At 33.5% G+C, this 14,194-nt stretch overlaps 1 protein-coding gene across 1 annotated transcript; it reads right to left on the bottom strand.

The window, feature by feature from the left end:
• Positions 1 to 2,226: 2,226 nt before the first annotated feature.
• LOC113714126 (protein SRC2 homolog) lies at positions 2,227 to 2,748 on the bottom strand. The gene has a single exon (XM_027237923.1). The coding sequence runs from the start codon at positions 2,746 to 2,748 to the stop codon at positions 2,227 to 2,229; it is 522 nt and encodes a 173-aa protein (XP_027093724.1).
• Between the last annotated feature and the right edge of the window lie 11,446 nt (positions 2,749 to 14,194).

Raw genomic sequence — 14,194 nt, 5'->3', positions numbered from 1 at the left:
TGATAAGGAATCCCCTTTTAAGCTTAAAGCTTTTCTCATATTGTACTTTGATCCCTTAATGTCTTGCACAATAATAACTACACACCTAAAGTTCCTTTTGCACCCTCAATTTTTGTATGTTTACAATGATTATTAATTTTCATTCTAGATTCATCATCTTATACAATTAGAGACTCGTTAATATGCATTTCAGATATACAAACGTTAAGTTAGCCAAACATACAAGTTGATTACTACAAATTAGTTACTACAAATTTGACATCTTAATATATAGGACATATGTCAGAAAAATTGAAATGACTATAAGTACATGTTTATTCTATTTGTTTTATTGTATGTATAATTAATATATATTTATATTTTAATTATGACATCATCTGGTTTGAGTCCGAACTAGCCGATCGAACTCATTGACCCTTGACCTCTAACCTCTGTCGAGTCATTATCCGGTCTGAGTTTCAAAGCATAGCTTTTACCGACTCTTCAACCCATAGACGGTAGACATGGACTAAGAGCTTTTATTTTCTTTTCATGAAAATCAAAGCACCAACAGTTGGAGCAAGCTTCATTGCCGGGGGTTGAGCTCGGGCAGTCCTGTAGTGTTTTATTTTTACTTTGTTCCCTACGCATAAGAGTCATTATATTTTTTGATGTTCTATGCTTGAGCCTTGTTGATCTTGCAAAATTGGAATTGAAATTAGTTATGGGATTGGATTGGTGAAAAAATTGGGCATAATTTATGTACAAGTTGAAAAGAAATACACTAGTTTCTTCTACGCCTGTTAGCTATTTGAATAAATGCCCGAACGAGGAAAATCTCTAATTATGACAGGATTTTGTGCTTCTGTTCTAGGAGTAATTTAGGAAGTTGAGGCTTTTACTTATTTTCCTGGATTTTTGTTTTCTTTAAATCCTATTAAGACTTACCGACATCGTTTGGTGATAATATTTGGTTTTGACAAGGTAAAGGCCATGTCCTCTCCATTGCTCAAACATGCTTGCAAGAGCACATCCTCACAAAAGGGGAATAACATATAAACTTTGGTCCACTAGAATCAGTATTTGGAGGGAAGCTTTTCCGTAATCCTTTTGGCGAAAATTTTAGGCTGGGTATAGGATGGCTCCCACCTTTGGTGAGGTCTTGTCCTTTTCCTTGCTATAAGCCTCTTTAATAGCGTCAAGCCTTCTACTTCTTGCTAAAGTTGTTGTCGCTAAAGGCTTTTTTGGTTGTAGTAAATCATTCAATAAGACTAACGCATGTTATAATCTACTATGGGAGGATGTTGAATTTCAATCATTTGTAAGAAAAACATGTGGGCGTTTGTTAGAAAATAAGTTAATTGAACATAACCTAAATGAAACTACTAACTGAAATTTTGACCATTGGTTGATTTGAGTTAAAATTGTGGATGTGATCCTTAAATCGTGGACATTATATTCAACATAAAGGGCTTGTTGTCAACTGATTTTGATTAGAATTGATTCTTAAAAATTAGAATTTTTAGAATAACTTATGTGTTCTTGTTTAATATTAAAAAATCTATTTTAGTGAGTGCATAATTATTGCAAAAGAAACTAAAAAGCTAGTTTTGAAAAGAGATAATCGAGTTACCCTTATGTGCTGCATAAATAGATTTTTGTGATAGTTAAATAAATAATTGGTTGTGATTAATTACTTTGATTATGGAGATTAAATATTGCAGGAAACAGGGTAGTAAACTGCCTAAAGACACAGGCAAAATGGGCTATGAGCTCATGCAAACAAAACAAATCTACTAGCAGCGCTATGTAATAAATAAATTAGGTTTGGACTTTTGTTCCAACAGTATTCATTAATTAATGATTTGAAGAGCATAATCTTCTTTACATCACCAATCTTTATCTTCTTTATATTACTATATATTTTTTTTGGGTGAATTAGATAGCAATTCCATTTCATAAATGTTTGTAATACTTGCCTGTGAAATTAGGCACTAGATCATGTATTTTGTGATTAGTTGTGGTTGACAACTTGATACAAGATATGTGTTCATTATTTTCTATGTCAACTTATGCTTTGCTAATATAATATAAATGAGACAAAGTTGTGATATGCAATTCAAACGTCATTAATTTATTCTTCAATCACCAGACTTGTAATGATATTTTAAATACTCCCAAAACCACTTTCTAGCAAAAAAACAGCTCAACCTGAAAATAACTCTGGTAAATTTCTGATAGTACTACTCAATGCAAAATGATATGTATAGCTCCATGGATAACTGCATGTAAAACTCCATGGCCAACTGCTTCTAGTACTTGCCCCCGAAGACTAGATTCACTCTTAGAAACTGTAATCTTCGTTTTTGCAAAATCATATGAAAGTTTCAGTTTGCCAAATATACCATCAGCATCATTCCTATCCACATCATATTCCAGGTTTTCTTGTGAAAATCCACAGTCGAAAAGTTTCTTCAATGACAAGTTCACTTCCCCTACGTATTTATCAGGCAACAAAGATCTTTCACAGTACAATTTGATAACAAGAATAACACCATCCTTCTGCACAGCTATCTCAGGGAGAGTGTACTTAATCTTGCAATTCCAATAAGGATTTGTCTTTCTTTCCCTATCCACAGGGGTAACCCAGACCGAATTTGAATGTCCTTTTACTGAAACCTGCGCATAAACTTTCATTTTGCCTAGCTCTCGAACATCTGGGAGATTATTGGCACAAATTAGAGTGACCTCGAACTGCCTACACTCCATGCTGGAAAATAGTATGAGATGGATTATAAGTTTAACTAGGAATATTGGAGGGGTTGTTGAAGAAGGGAAAAGAAAAGTTTACTAATAAGGAAGCAATTGGTTATGTGAGTTTATGCAGTGCTTATCATGGAAAAGGAATGGTATATATAACCATGAAAATGTTGAAAAGGTCAAATTTGTTTAAGATGCATGACACACTTGCTGTTAAAATATAGAACATGGCTCTAATTCAGAAACATCCAAGCGAATTTCCTAATTGCAACTTGAATTGGATTAAGTATCAAGTTGTTAAGATGAGAGTTTTGATTTGGTATAATAGGTATGCATTGTATGTTTGTAAAAGACTAAATCAACTCTATTTGGTTAAAAATTCACCTTAATTCAACTAAACATTTTTTTGTGTTAATAATGGGGTTTGCCTGACGTGGTCCACATAGTTAGCGGGTATCTTAAATATTTGCTTTTATCCAAAGTGAAATTAAGTTCAGAAATCGTCTGGAGATAAGTGGGCAATAGATGTTACTATATACGGTTAAATAATAAATTAGGCATAACTTATGTACATATACGATAATCTGTTTAATAAAAAGCTTTAATAGTATGAAAATCATACAGTTATAATCTACCTTTTTATTTTAATAGTTATCGCCGTATGAATTAATTTTATTTAAATATATAGACATTAAATGGCCAAAATCATATGCAACACTCATCTTTTTTTTTTTTTGGGGGTGGGTACATATACAACACTTGTTATGTCGTGTACGGTGTATCTATTCTTGCTGAAAAGCATCAAATTAAGAATTCCCAACTATTAGTCTTTGGTAAAAACAAATGGATTCTCTATCCATCCAAGTTGTCCACTAGTTTTATTAATAAACAGCGAGTTGTCCTCCTAGTTGTCCACCTGTATTACGAGTAAACTTAAGAGTAGTTTGGCAGATAAAGCCAACCTCCTAAGCTGCCCTAAAAATTATTGTTGCATCCCATGAATAAGATACCATTTCAGCTCTTGATCCCAAGTTCATAAGAGTAAGCTCGAAGAATAATACATAAGCTCTGGATCTCTGGGAATATATTGGAGGACATAAAACAGGCAAAGAATAAATATTATGACAGATGCTGAACCTGTGCAATAATAATAATAATAAAACTAAACTACCACAAAAAACAGCCAATAATAAATTTTAGGTACTAGAGCAGGGATTTTAAATGTGCAATGGATTTTTTGATTCACCCTATTTCCGAAAATTTTACTTAATCCGATATACCATAATTAATTAATTGACAAAATTCATTAACTAGTAGACACTGGCAAGCAAGGTCGTCTCCACAGGGACTGGGGGAAAGTTCATTTCCTTTTGAGTCAATACAAACGGGGGGATTTAAGATTAAATGCTAATGAATTGCTAACTAAATAAATTAAATGCAAAAAAATAATTAATTGAAAGAAATAATTCGGACAACTCTAGCCAAGGATACATTTCAGAAATGGTTCATGTAACTGATCATCGATTCAAAAATAATTCCAACATTTATGAATAGATTAGTTACAGTTGTCATACACGCGATAAACAACCAGCCTTTCCTTATTTTTTCGATAGTTAAGGTACGACCGTTAACTATTTCTCTAACCAGGAAACAACCCTAGATACGACCATGAGATTTAATTTTTAGATTGTATTAAGAATTAGAAAAATCCAACCCTAACTAACAAACACGCTACGAGGGTTTGTTTAACTTAGATCGTATATTTTCCTGACATAAATCAAATTATGCCAGTTGCTACCGAGACGGAAGTAATTGAACAATTATGGATTCAACTATCCCCAATTAACAAATAGATAACGTGAATAATTAAATATTGCGCATCTATTCAATCATACACGATAGTTATAACAATTAAAAGCAGAAAACGTACAAATATCAATAAATGAAGGAAACAGTTAAAATAATTTAGATCTCACAGTTATGGCCGAACCAAATCTTCAGTTGTCCCCTTGACTAAAAGTGGATGATTAGTTCATCATCCTTGGAGTAATCCTGCGCGATTTAAGTGTTTCTGTTATCATCAGAGACTCTCCAAAGAAAATAATGAACAATCTTTTTTTTCCAAATGAAGGAAAACAAAATAATAGCCAATCGATTCGAGGCCGAAGCCGTTTTGTTTCTTGTTACATCTTGCTGTCCTTCTCTTCCGTCAAACTCAAGCTGAAAAGACTTCCTAATAGTCTAGAATCCTAGACTATATGAACTTTTCTAATTTAACAGATTCTACTAAATAGAAAAAGGCAATAATTATTCCAGCATAGCTTCGGATTTGGAATCCACCATTCTTTGGAAACTGCCACCGTACACGTGAAATCCCGACTTCTCTAGACTTGTCAGTAATTCTTGAAAATTACCCCTTTGATCACATTTTGTTCATTTTCCTACAATTGGCACTATTATACCAAATATAAATAGAATCAATCAATTAATATAATATTTGGCCAGAATAAAACGAAAATAATTATAAATTAAATGACAATTTCGCACCCTATCAATTTTCTCCACACTTAAATCATGCTTGTCCTCAAGCATGAGAATAACAAATCAAACAATCAAATTCAAACAATGGCTATTGTTCAGATCTTTTATTGCCAAGATACAATTAAAACACATGTCAAGTATTAGCGATTAAATTCCAAGAAATATCTCTCCAACCAACATTCATAAGCAAATGGTTCGACTATTAAGCAAAATGTCAACATTAAAATTCATGGATTAGCGGGCTAACAATTTATTCAAACACTTTCACATGTTTCATTATTAGCACATATATTTTTTTTATTTTCTAGAATATCCCCACACTTGAATTTTTTTTCAAGGGGAATGCTTAGTCTTTAGCCATTTAAGTGTTTTGACGCGAACTCCGACATCTACCAAATGAAGGAGCTCGATTACTCAACTTTTATCGCTAAAGGACTATATACTCATAGTTATCGTCACTTTTTGAAGCGAAAATCGATGCTTGTGGTGAAGACCTCCGATCACTAGGCAACGATACTAGCGGAGTATAGCCGAATACTATTCATAAATAAGCACCAAATTAAAATTAAAAACCACACAAACCCACTATATTTCTTAAATATGGAAAACTAAGATTAATAGTTGAAGCAATTTGCATAAAAATAATGTTAGACAAATATATACAATACGTAGAAAAGTTAACCAAAAAGTGCAAAGATCACAAAATCTCAAATATTAATTAAAAAGATACTCTTAGATTTAACCATGTCATACTTAACACCTTGGAGTGTAAAATTTTAGCAATAAAAAATTTTGAAACATCTAACCATCGTTTATCAGGAACAATCACAAATATGCACAAAGATAGGCAAAAATTGGATAAAATTCAACAAAGTCAAACAAAAAATTCCAACAAAAATTCCTACTCTTGCACTTTTTCAATAAAATACCAATAAACTACTCCCCCCCACACCTAAATCTTACATTGTCCCTGATATAAGAGATAAATAATAGAATACGAAATAAAAGGGACAACAAAACTTCTCTAAACACGTAATGGAGGGTTTCGAGCAGCTATGACATAGGTGGGATTGGTAGTGTAAAGCCAACATGTTGATCTTCACTGCCCCCTAACTAAAATCGGAGATGCAAACAGATAACGGAAATGGAGATGATTATGGGTGGTGGCTAGCAGTGGCAGCATGGTGTGGTAGCAATGGTGACGAGCAAAAACGGCGCAAGTAGCAGAGTTTGAGGTCCTAAGGTTGTGGTCTTGCAACTAGAAAAGGAAAGAATGGAAGAAAAAGGAAAGGGAGAGAAGAAGAAAAGAGAAAGAAAGAAGAAAGAAAGAGAAAGGAAGAAAGAAAAAGAAAGAGAAAGAAAATGGAAAAAGAAAAGTAAAAGGAAGAGAAAAGGAAAAAAAAATTTTAACCATTGCGTTAGTCGTGAGCACGCCTAACTATTAGAAAGTCTTCTGACTGCAGACGAGAATTGCCTTCCTTATGCGTGATCACTTGGCGAGAGAACGTCTAATTACTGAAGAGTCTTCTACCCGCAAACAAAAATTGCCTTCCTTAGGCATGACCATCTAGACTTGGGCATGCCCAACTACTAGCTTCCTGCCACAAAAGTAATAAATTACTAAATTCAACTAACACTTAGCAAAAATTCCAGAAACATAAGAAAACTAAAATAAAGAGCCTTGGGTTGCCTCCCAAGCAGCGCCTTTCTTTAATGTCTTTGGCTAGACATTGCCCTGTTTATTCATGAAGGACAAAATCGTATAACTCGTTTCAGTGCTTCATCTTTTATGTAGTCCTGATATCCCTCGTAAATAGAATAATCATTGAACACACAAGGTACGGTCTTCCATGGATTAGTAGATAAAGTCAAACAAACAAGCAATGACCTTAATTCTTCATTCACTCCTCCATCATGAGCACTTATTGGTTCGAGATATTTTGCCAACGTGACTCTTAATATATTCCTGTCATGAAACTCAAAATCTTTTGGCATAATAAAGTCAATCTCATTAATAGGAATTAAAGAGCAAAAGTCAGGAGAATATTGATTAAGGAATGGAGGAGATGTCACCGCAATTGGAAATTGTTCACTAGATTCATCCACTTGAACAATTTGATATTGGGGTTCCATTTCTTGCACTTCAATTTTCTTTTCAACTGCATCTTTAGATTCTTCTTCGTGAAAGTCGTGTAGTTCCATGTCACTTGTCAGGATAATTGTACTATCATTTTATTTAAGGTCGATGTTGGTCTGTGAGGGTAATTCTTCACACATTCGAGAAGTCAATTTCGTTATTCTAGATGTCAATTGATTCACTTGATCCGCCAGGTTACGAATGCTCCCTTGTGTGTCTCCTGATGAAAATCTATTATCTCATGATGAAATTGATGTGTGTTAGCAGGTATTGATTTTATCATTTTTTTCAAGAGACATATCTGATATGGATGATGGCTGTTGAGACTTTTGCTGTTAAAAATTCATTGGCCCTTTTGCATAATTAAGATTGGAATTATCCCAGCATTCTTGATCATACCCGTTTGAATAAGGGTCATACCATGTGTGATATTGAGGTGAAAAATCTCCAATAGTGTCGATTGGAGCACTTAGATCATCTTAAAATGTGGGGTATATGTTGGTTAAATGATTTAAACCAAAATAACTCTCACAATTTGCAACAGCCAATTGATTATTAGAAAAAGTATGAGTCTCATAACCCCTTTTAAAAATAAAATCCAGTCTATCATCAAAATACGGAAGGTTAGCGGCCATAAACTATATATAAAAAAAATAAGAAAAAAATAAAAAAATGAAAATAAGATGAACTAAAAAAGAAACAAATTAATCAGACACTAGTCCCCGATAACGGCACCAAAAATTGACAGGTGCCAAGCCTATACAATAATAATAATAATAAAACCAAACTACCACTAAAAGCAGTCAATAATCACTTCTAAGTACTGGATCAGGGACTCTAGATGTGCAATGGGTTACTTGATTTACCCTATTTCCTAAGGGTTTGCTTAATCCGATATACCAAAATTAATTAACTAACAAAATTCACTAACAAGTTGACAGTGGCAAGCAGAGTCGTCTCTTTAAGTACTGGGAAAAAGTTAATTTCCTTTCGAGTCAAGACAAACAGGGGATTTAGGATTAAATGCTAATGAATTGCTAACTAAATAAATTAAATGCGAAAAAAATATTTAATTAAAAGAACTCTAGCCAAAGATACACTTCAGAAATGGTTTATCCAACTGATCATCGATTCAAATATAATTTCAACATTTATGTATAGATTAGTTACAGTTGTTATACACGTGATAAACAACAAATCTTTTCTTATTTTTTCGATAGTTAAGATATAACTATTAACTATTTCTCTAACCAGGAAACACGACCGTAGGATTTAATTTCTAGATTGTATTACGAATTAGAAAAACCCAACCCTAACTAACAAACGCACTATGAGGATTTATTTAAGTTAGATCGTATGTTTTCCTGACATAAATCCAATTATGTTAGTTGCTACCGGCACGGAAGTAATCGAACAATTACGGATTCAACTACCCCCAATTAACAAATAGATAACGTGAATAATTAAATATTGCGCATCTATTTAATCATACACGATAGCTATAACAATTAAAAGCAGAAAACGTACAAATATCAATAAATGAAGGAAACAGTTAAAATAATTTAGACCTCACAGTTATGACCAAACCAAATCTTCAGTTGTCCCCTTGACTAAAAGTGGATGATTAGTTCATCATCCTTGGAGTAATCCCGCGCGAATTAAGTGTTTCCGTTATCATCAGAGACTCTCCAAAGAAATTAATGAACAATCTTTTTTTCCCCAAATGAAGGAAAACAATATAATAGCCAATCGATTCGAGGCCGAAGCCGTTTTGTTTCTTATTACTTCTTGTTGTCCTTCTCTTCCGTCAAACTCAAGCTGAAAAGACTTCCTAATAGTCTAGAATCCTAGACTATATGAACTTTTCTAATTTAACAGATTTTCTAATAAAAATAGTTTCCTCATAGTACTCAACTACTAAATAGAAAAAGGAAATGATTATTCCAGCATAGCTTCAGATTTGGAATCCACCATTCTTTGGAAACTGCCACCGTACGCGTGAAATCCCGACTTCTCAAGACTTGACAGTAATTCTTGAAAAATTACCCCTTTGATCACATTTTGTTCATTTTCCTACAATTGGCAATATTATATCGAATATAAATAAAATCAATCAATTAATATAATATTTGGCTAGAATAAAACGAAAAAAATTATAAATTAAATGACAATTTCGCACCCTATCAATTTCCTCCACACCTAAATCATGCTTGTCCTCAAGCATGAGAATAACAATTCAAACAATCAAATTCAAACAATGGCTATTGTTCATATCTTCTATTGCTAAGATACAATTAAAACACATGTCAAGTATTAGCGATTAAGTTCCAAGAACTATCTCTCCAACCAACATTCATAAGCAAACGGTTCGACTATTAAGCAAAATGTCAACAATAAAATTCATGGATTAGCGGGCTAACAATTTATTCAAACACTTTCACATGTTTCACTATTAGCACATATATATTTTTTATTTTCTAGAATATCCCCACACTTGAATTTTTCTTTCAAGGGGAATGCTTAGTCTTTAGCCATTTAAGTGTTTTGACGCGAACTCCGACATCTACCAAAAGAAGGAACCCGATTACTCAACTTTTATCGCTAAAGGACCATATACTCATAGTTATCGTCACTTTTTGACGCGAAAATCGATACTTGTGGTGAAAACCTCCGGTTACTAGGCAACGATACTATCGGAGTATAGTCCATTACTATTCATAATTAAGCACCAAATTAAAATTAAAAATCACAGAAACCCACTATATCTTTTAAATATGGAGAACTAAGATTAATAGTTGAAGCAATTTGCATAAAAATAATGTTAGACAAATATTTACAATACGTAGAAAAGTTAACAAAAAAGTGCAAAGATCACAAAATCTCAAATATTCACCAAAAAGATACTCTTAGATTTAATCATGTCATACTTAACACCTTAGAGTGTAAAATCTTAGCAATAGAAAATTTTGAAACATCTAACCATTGTTTATCGGGAACAATCACAAATATGCACAAAGATAGGCAAAAATTGGATAAAATTCGACAAAGTCAAATAAAAAATTCCAACAAAAATGCCTACACTTGTACTTTTTCAATAAAATACCAATATTCTACTCCCCCACACCTAAATCTTACATTGTCCCTGATATAAGAGATAAATAATAGAATACGAAATAAAAGGGACAACAAAACTTCTCTGAACAAGTAATGGAGGGTCTCGAGCAGCTATGACATAGGTGGGATTGGTAGTGTAAAGCCAACATGTTGATCTTCACTACCCCCAAACCAAAATCGGAGATGCCAACAGATAACGGAAATGGAGATGATCATGGGTGGTGGCAAGCGGTGGCTGCATGGTGTGGTAGCAATAGTGACGAGCAAAAACGACGCAAGCAGCAGAGTTTGAGGTCCTAAGGTTGTGGTCTTGCAACTAGAAAAGGAAAGAATGGAAGAAAAAGGACAGGGAGAGAAGATGAAAAGAGAAAGAAAGAAGAAAGAAAAAGAAAGAGAAAAAGAAAATGGAAAAAGAAAAGCAAAAGGAAGAGAAAAGAAAAAAAAATTTTAACTAATGCATTAGTCGTGGGCACGCCTAACTACTAGAAAGTCGTGACCATCTAGACGCGGGCATGCCTAACTACTAGTTTCCTACCATAAAAGCAATAAATTACTAAATTCAACCAACACTTAACAAAAATTCCAGAAACATAAGAAAACTAAAATAAAGAGCCTTGGGTAGCCTCCCAAGCAGCGCCTTTCTTTAATGTCTTTGGCTAGACATTGCCCTGTTTATTCATGGAGGACAAAATCATATAACTCGTTTCAGTATTTCATCTTTTATGTAGTCCTGATATCCCTCGTAAATAGAGTAATCCTTGAACACACATGGTACGGTCTTCCATGGATTAGTAGATGACGTCAAGCAAACAAGCAATGACTTTAATTCTTCATTCACTCCTCCATCATGAGCACTTATTGGTTCGAGATATTTTGCCAACGTGACTCTTAACATATTCCTGTCATGAAACTCAAAATCTTTTGGCATAATAAAGTCAATCTCATTAACAGGAATTAAAGAACAAGAGTTAGGAGAATATTGATTAAGGAATGGAGGAAATGTCACCGCTGTACACACCAAATTTTTATCAATCTTTAATATTTTAGTGAATTTTTTCTATTTAATGAGTTATTTATTTTCTTACATTTTAATGTGTGTTTTTCTCATTTTTTGCAGGTTTATTTTAGAACAAAAAAAAAAAAAACAAAACAAAAAAAAGAGAGAAAATTAAGAAATCAAAAATCTTCTCATAATTATTGCTCTTTCACCAAATGCACTATTGATCCATTTTTGCACTAAAAAATCTCCATGCATCTTTCTTTTTTTTATTTGGAAGAAATCATCATTTTATCCCAGGCACCTTTCTTTTCATTAGGTGGAGAAAATCATTTTGGTGAACCTAACACACAAAAGCTCCACCTTTTTTTGGCTCCAACTACTCTCTCTTGGGTCTCTCTGCTAGAGACAAAAAAAGAGGAAAAAAAGGGAACTCTCCACTTTTTCTCCCAACACATCTCTCGGCTCTCTCAGAGAACAAGAAGGAGAGAAACACTCCAATTCACTCTTCACTCGGCTCTCTCCCTCAATAGACGAAAGCCACAGACAAAAAAAGGGAAGCTTGGGAGCTTGCTGCTAGTGCCATTACCACCACCACCACTACCATAATAATCTCCATTGTAAAACCATTGTAAGTCTCTCCTTTTATTTTTGTTTTGATTCCAACGAGATAGCTCCTGGAAATTTGGCAAAGATTTAGTTGATCCTTATTTTAATGCAAACTGGTTCGGTTTTTTCTTCTTCTTGTTTTCTTTGACTTTGATGATCAATAATCTTGTGGGTTTTGTGAAAAAAATTGGTTGCTGATGTTGTTTTTTTTTTTTTGGGATAAGTCATGCACAGAACTAAGAAAAAGAAACGGGCCCATGAATGCATGTCAAGTGTTTGTGAAAATGCCAAAAATGGAAAAAATGAATTTTAAGGGCTGTTTTGCTTTATTCTAGTCTCTTTATGTTGTTTTCTTGTCAAATTAAAGTCATAGTAATATTGTATAAGTTGTAAGGAGTGTTATGGTATGTTTTTTATAATTTTTGGTAAAAGATAGGGTAATTTGAAAAAATAAAAACGGGTCCGTCTTTTGCCATTTTGGCCACTTTAGGGTCAATTTTTGTTAAAACTAACTCCGGAAATGCAATCTACATGATAAGTGGAGTGGGGAGGTGTATTTTGAGAAATTTTGGCGATCGGAGAGGTTGCCGGCGACCGGCGGTCCGGCGGTGTCACCGCCGCGCGGCCGCCATGGCCGCAAGCTGAAGAAGCTTCAGCTGGCCGAAGAAGAAGGAAAGGAAACGACTGGAACTGGAGGAAGAGGAAAGAAAGAAACGAGAAGAAGAAAAAGAAAAGAAAGGAAAAAAAAAAGAAAAAGGAAAGTGGTTTGGGCTAATTTTATTTTATTTTTAGTGGGCTTATTTCTTATTTTGGGTTGGGTTAGAAGGTTAGGCCCATGCTTTATTTTTGGTTGGGTTTGAGTGATAGAAGACGGGCTGACCTGTGTGTTTTGACTTGGACTTTCGGCTGGGCTTAGGTACTTTTCGGCCCAAAGAAATAAATAATGGCTCAATGGCCTGTTTTCTTAAGAAGATCTGGTTACGATTTGCACTTTGGCCCCTAATCTTTAGAGTAATTTTACTGTGGCCCAGAACATTTTAAATTCCTTTCACCAAGGTCCTTAAATTAATTGCACTTTGGTTCTTGAACTTTATCTTTCAATTAATTTTGACCTCTAAACTTTGGAAAATATAATTTTTTCCCCAAAAGTTTTTCGATTTTTGCAATTCAGTCCCTAGTGAATTTTGACTCTCTTTATTATGATTGCTTCTTTTATTTAATAGCTAATTATGTTACTTTTGAGTATGTTTAACTTGTAATTTTTAGATATTCTTAAATTCATTTACGTTTGACATATTAAGGTGAATTTTCATTATTATTATTACTTTTTCAATTAAATTGGTGCCGTGATTCTTTTGTCCATTTTGAGTATAAATAGGGCAATTTGACTCCATTTAGTCACCACGTCAAAAGAGAGGTACCCCTATTATTATTTCAATGTCAATTACGTGTTCCTATGTGCTCCTATGTGTTTATATATTTTTATATGCTTTGTTTATTTGATTTGAATGTTCATTTAAATTTTCTTATGTTTGTTTAGTTAATTTTATGATTATTTGAGAGGCATTTAAATACCTCAAAAATGTAATAGATAGGGTAATAAAATTTTTTTTATTATATTTTTCCCTTTTAGAATTGTAGTTAGGCTCCCCGATGTAATAGGTAGGTTGTGTTATGTAACTTATGTGTTATGTGCCTTACCCGCTTTCCTTAGGATTTTTTGCATTTAGATATTATGCTTATGTGTTACGTGCCACGTGCTCCTATATGTTTATTTGTTTTAGTTTGTACGTTATTTGTTTTACTATGAATTGTTAATGCATGACGTCACCACACTAGTCTAATACTAGTTATGGCTTCTCCCTCCGTTTACTTGCTAGTCGAACGCTAGTAAGGTTTTTTAGAAATTTGTTAGTCCAATGCTAGACCCTTAGATCGTTCGTGCGTTAGACTCATTTTTGTGTGATATTCATTACATTTTCACGCATATCTTCATTTTTAGGAACTTTTCCCATTTGCATGATATTTCCTATTATATTATCCCCTATCCTCTATAT

Source organism: Coffea arabica, chromosome 10c (genome assembly GCF_036785885.1).
Source record: "Coffea arabica cultivar ET-39 chromosome 10c, Coffea Arabica ET-39 HiFi, whole genome shotgun sequence".
Taxonomy (NCBI): Eukaryota; Viridiplantae; Streptophyta; class Magnoliopsida; order Gentianales; family Rubiaceae; genus Coffea; species Coffea arabica.
The sequence above is the reverse complement of the archived record's forward strand: the minus strand, read 5'-3'. Positions and strand labels throughout refer to the sequence as shown.

What these genes read in the sequence shown, in the direction of transcription:
- LOC113714126 (XM_027237923.1), bottom strand. Translation starts at nt 2,748, where the DNA reads ATGGAGTGTAGGCAGTTCGAGGTCACTCTAATTTGTGCCAATAATCTC.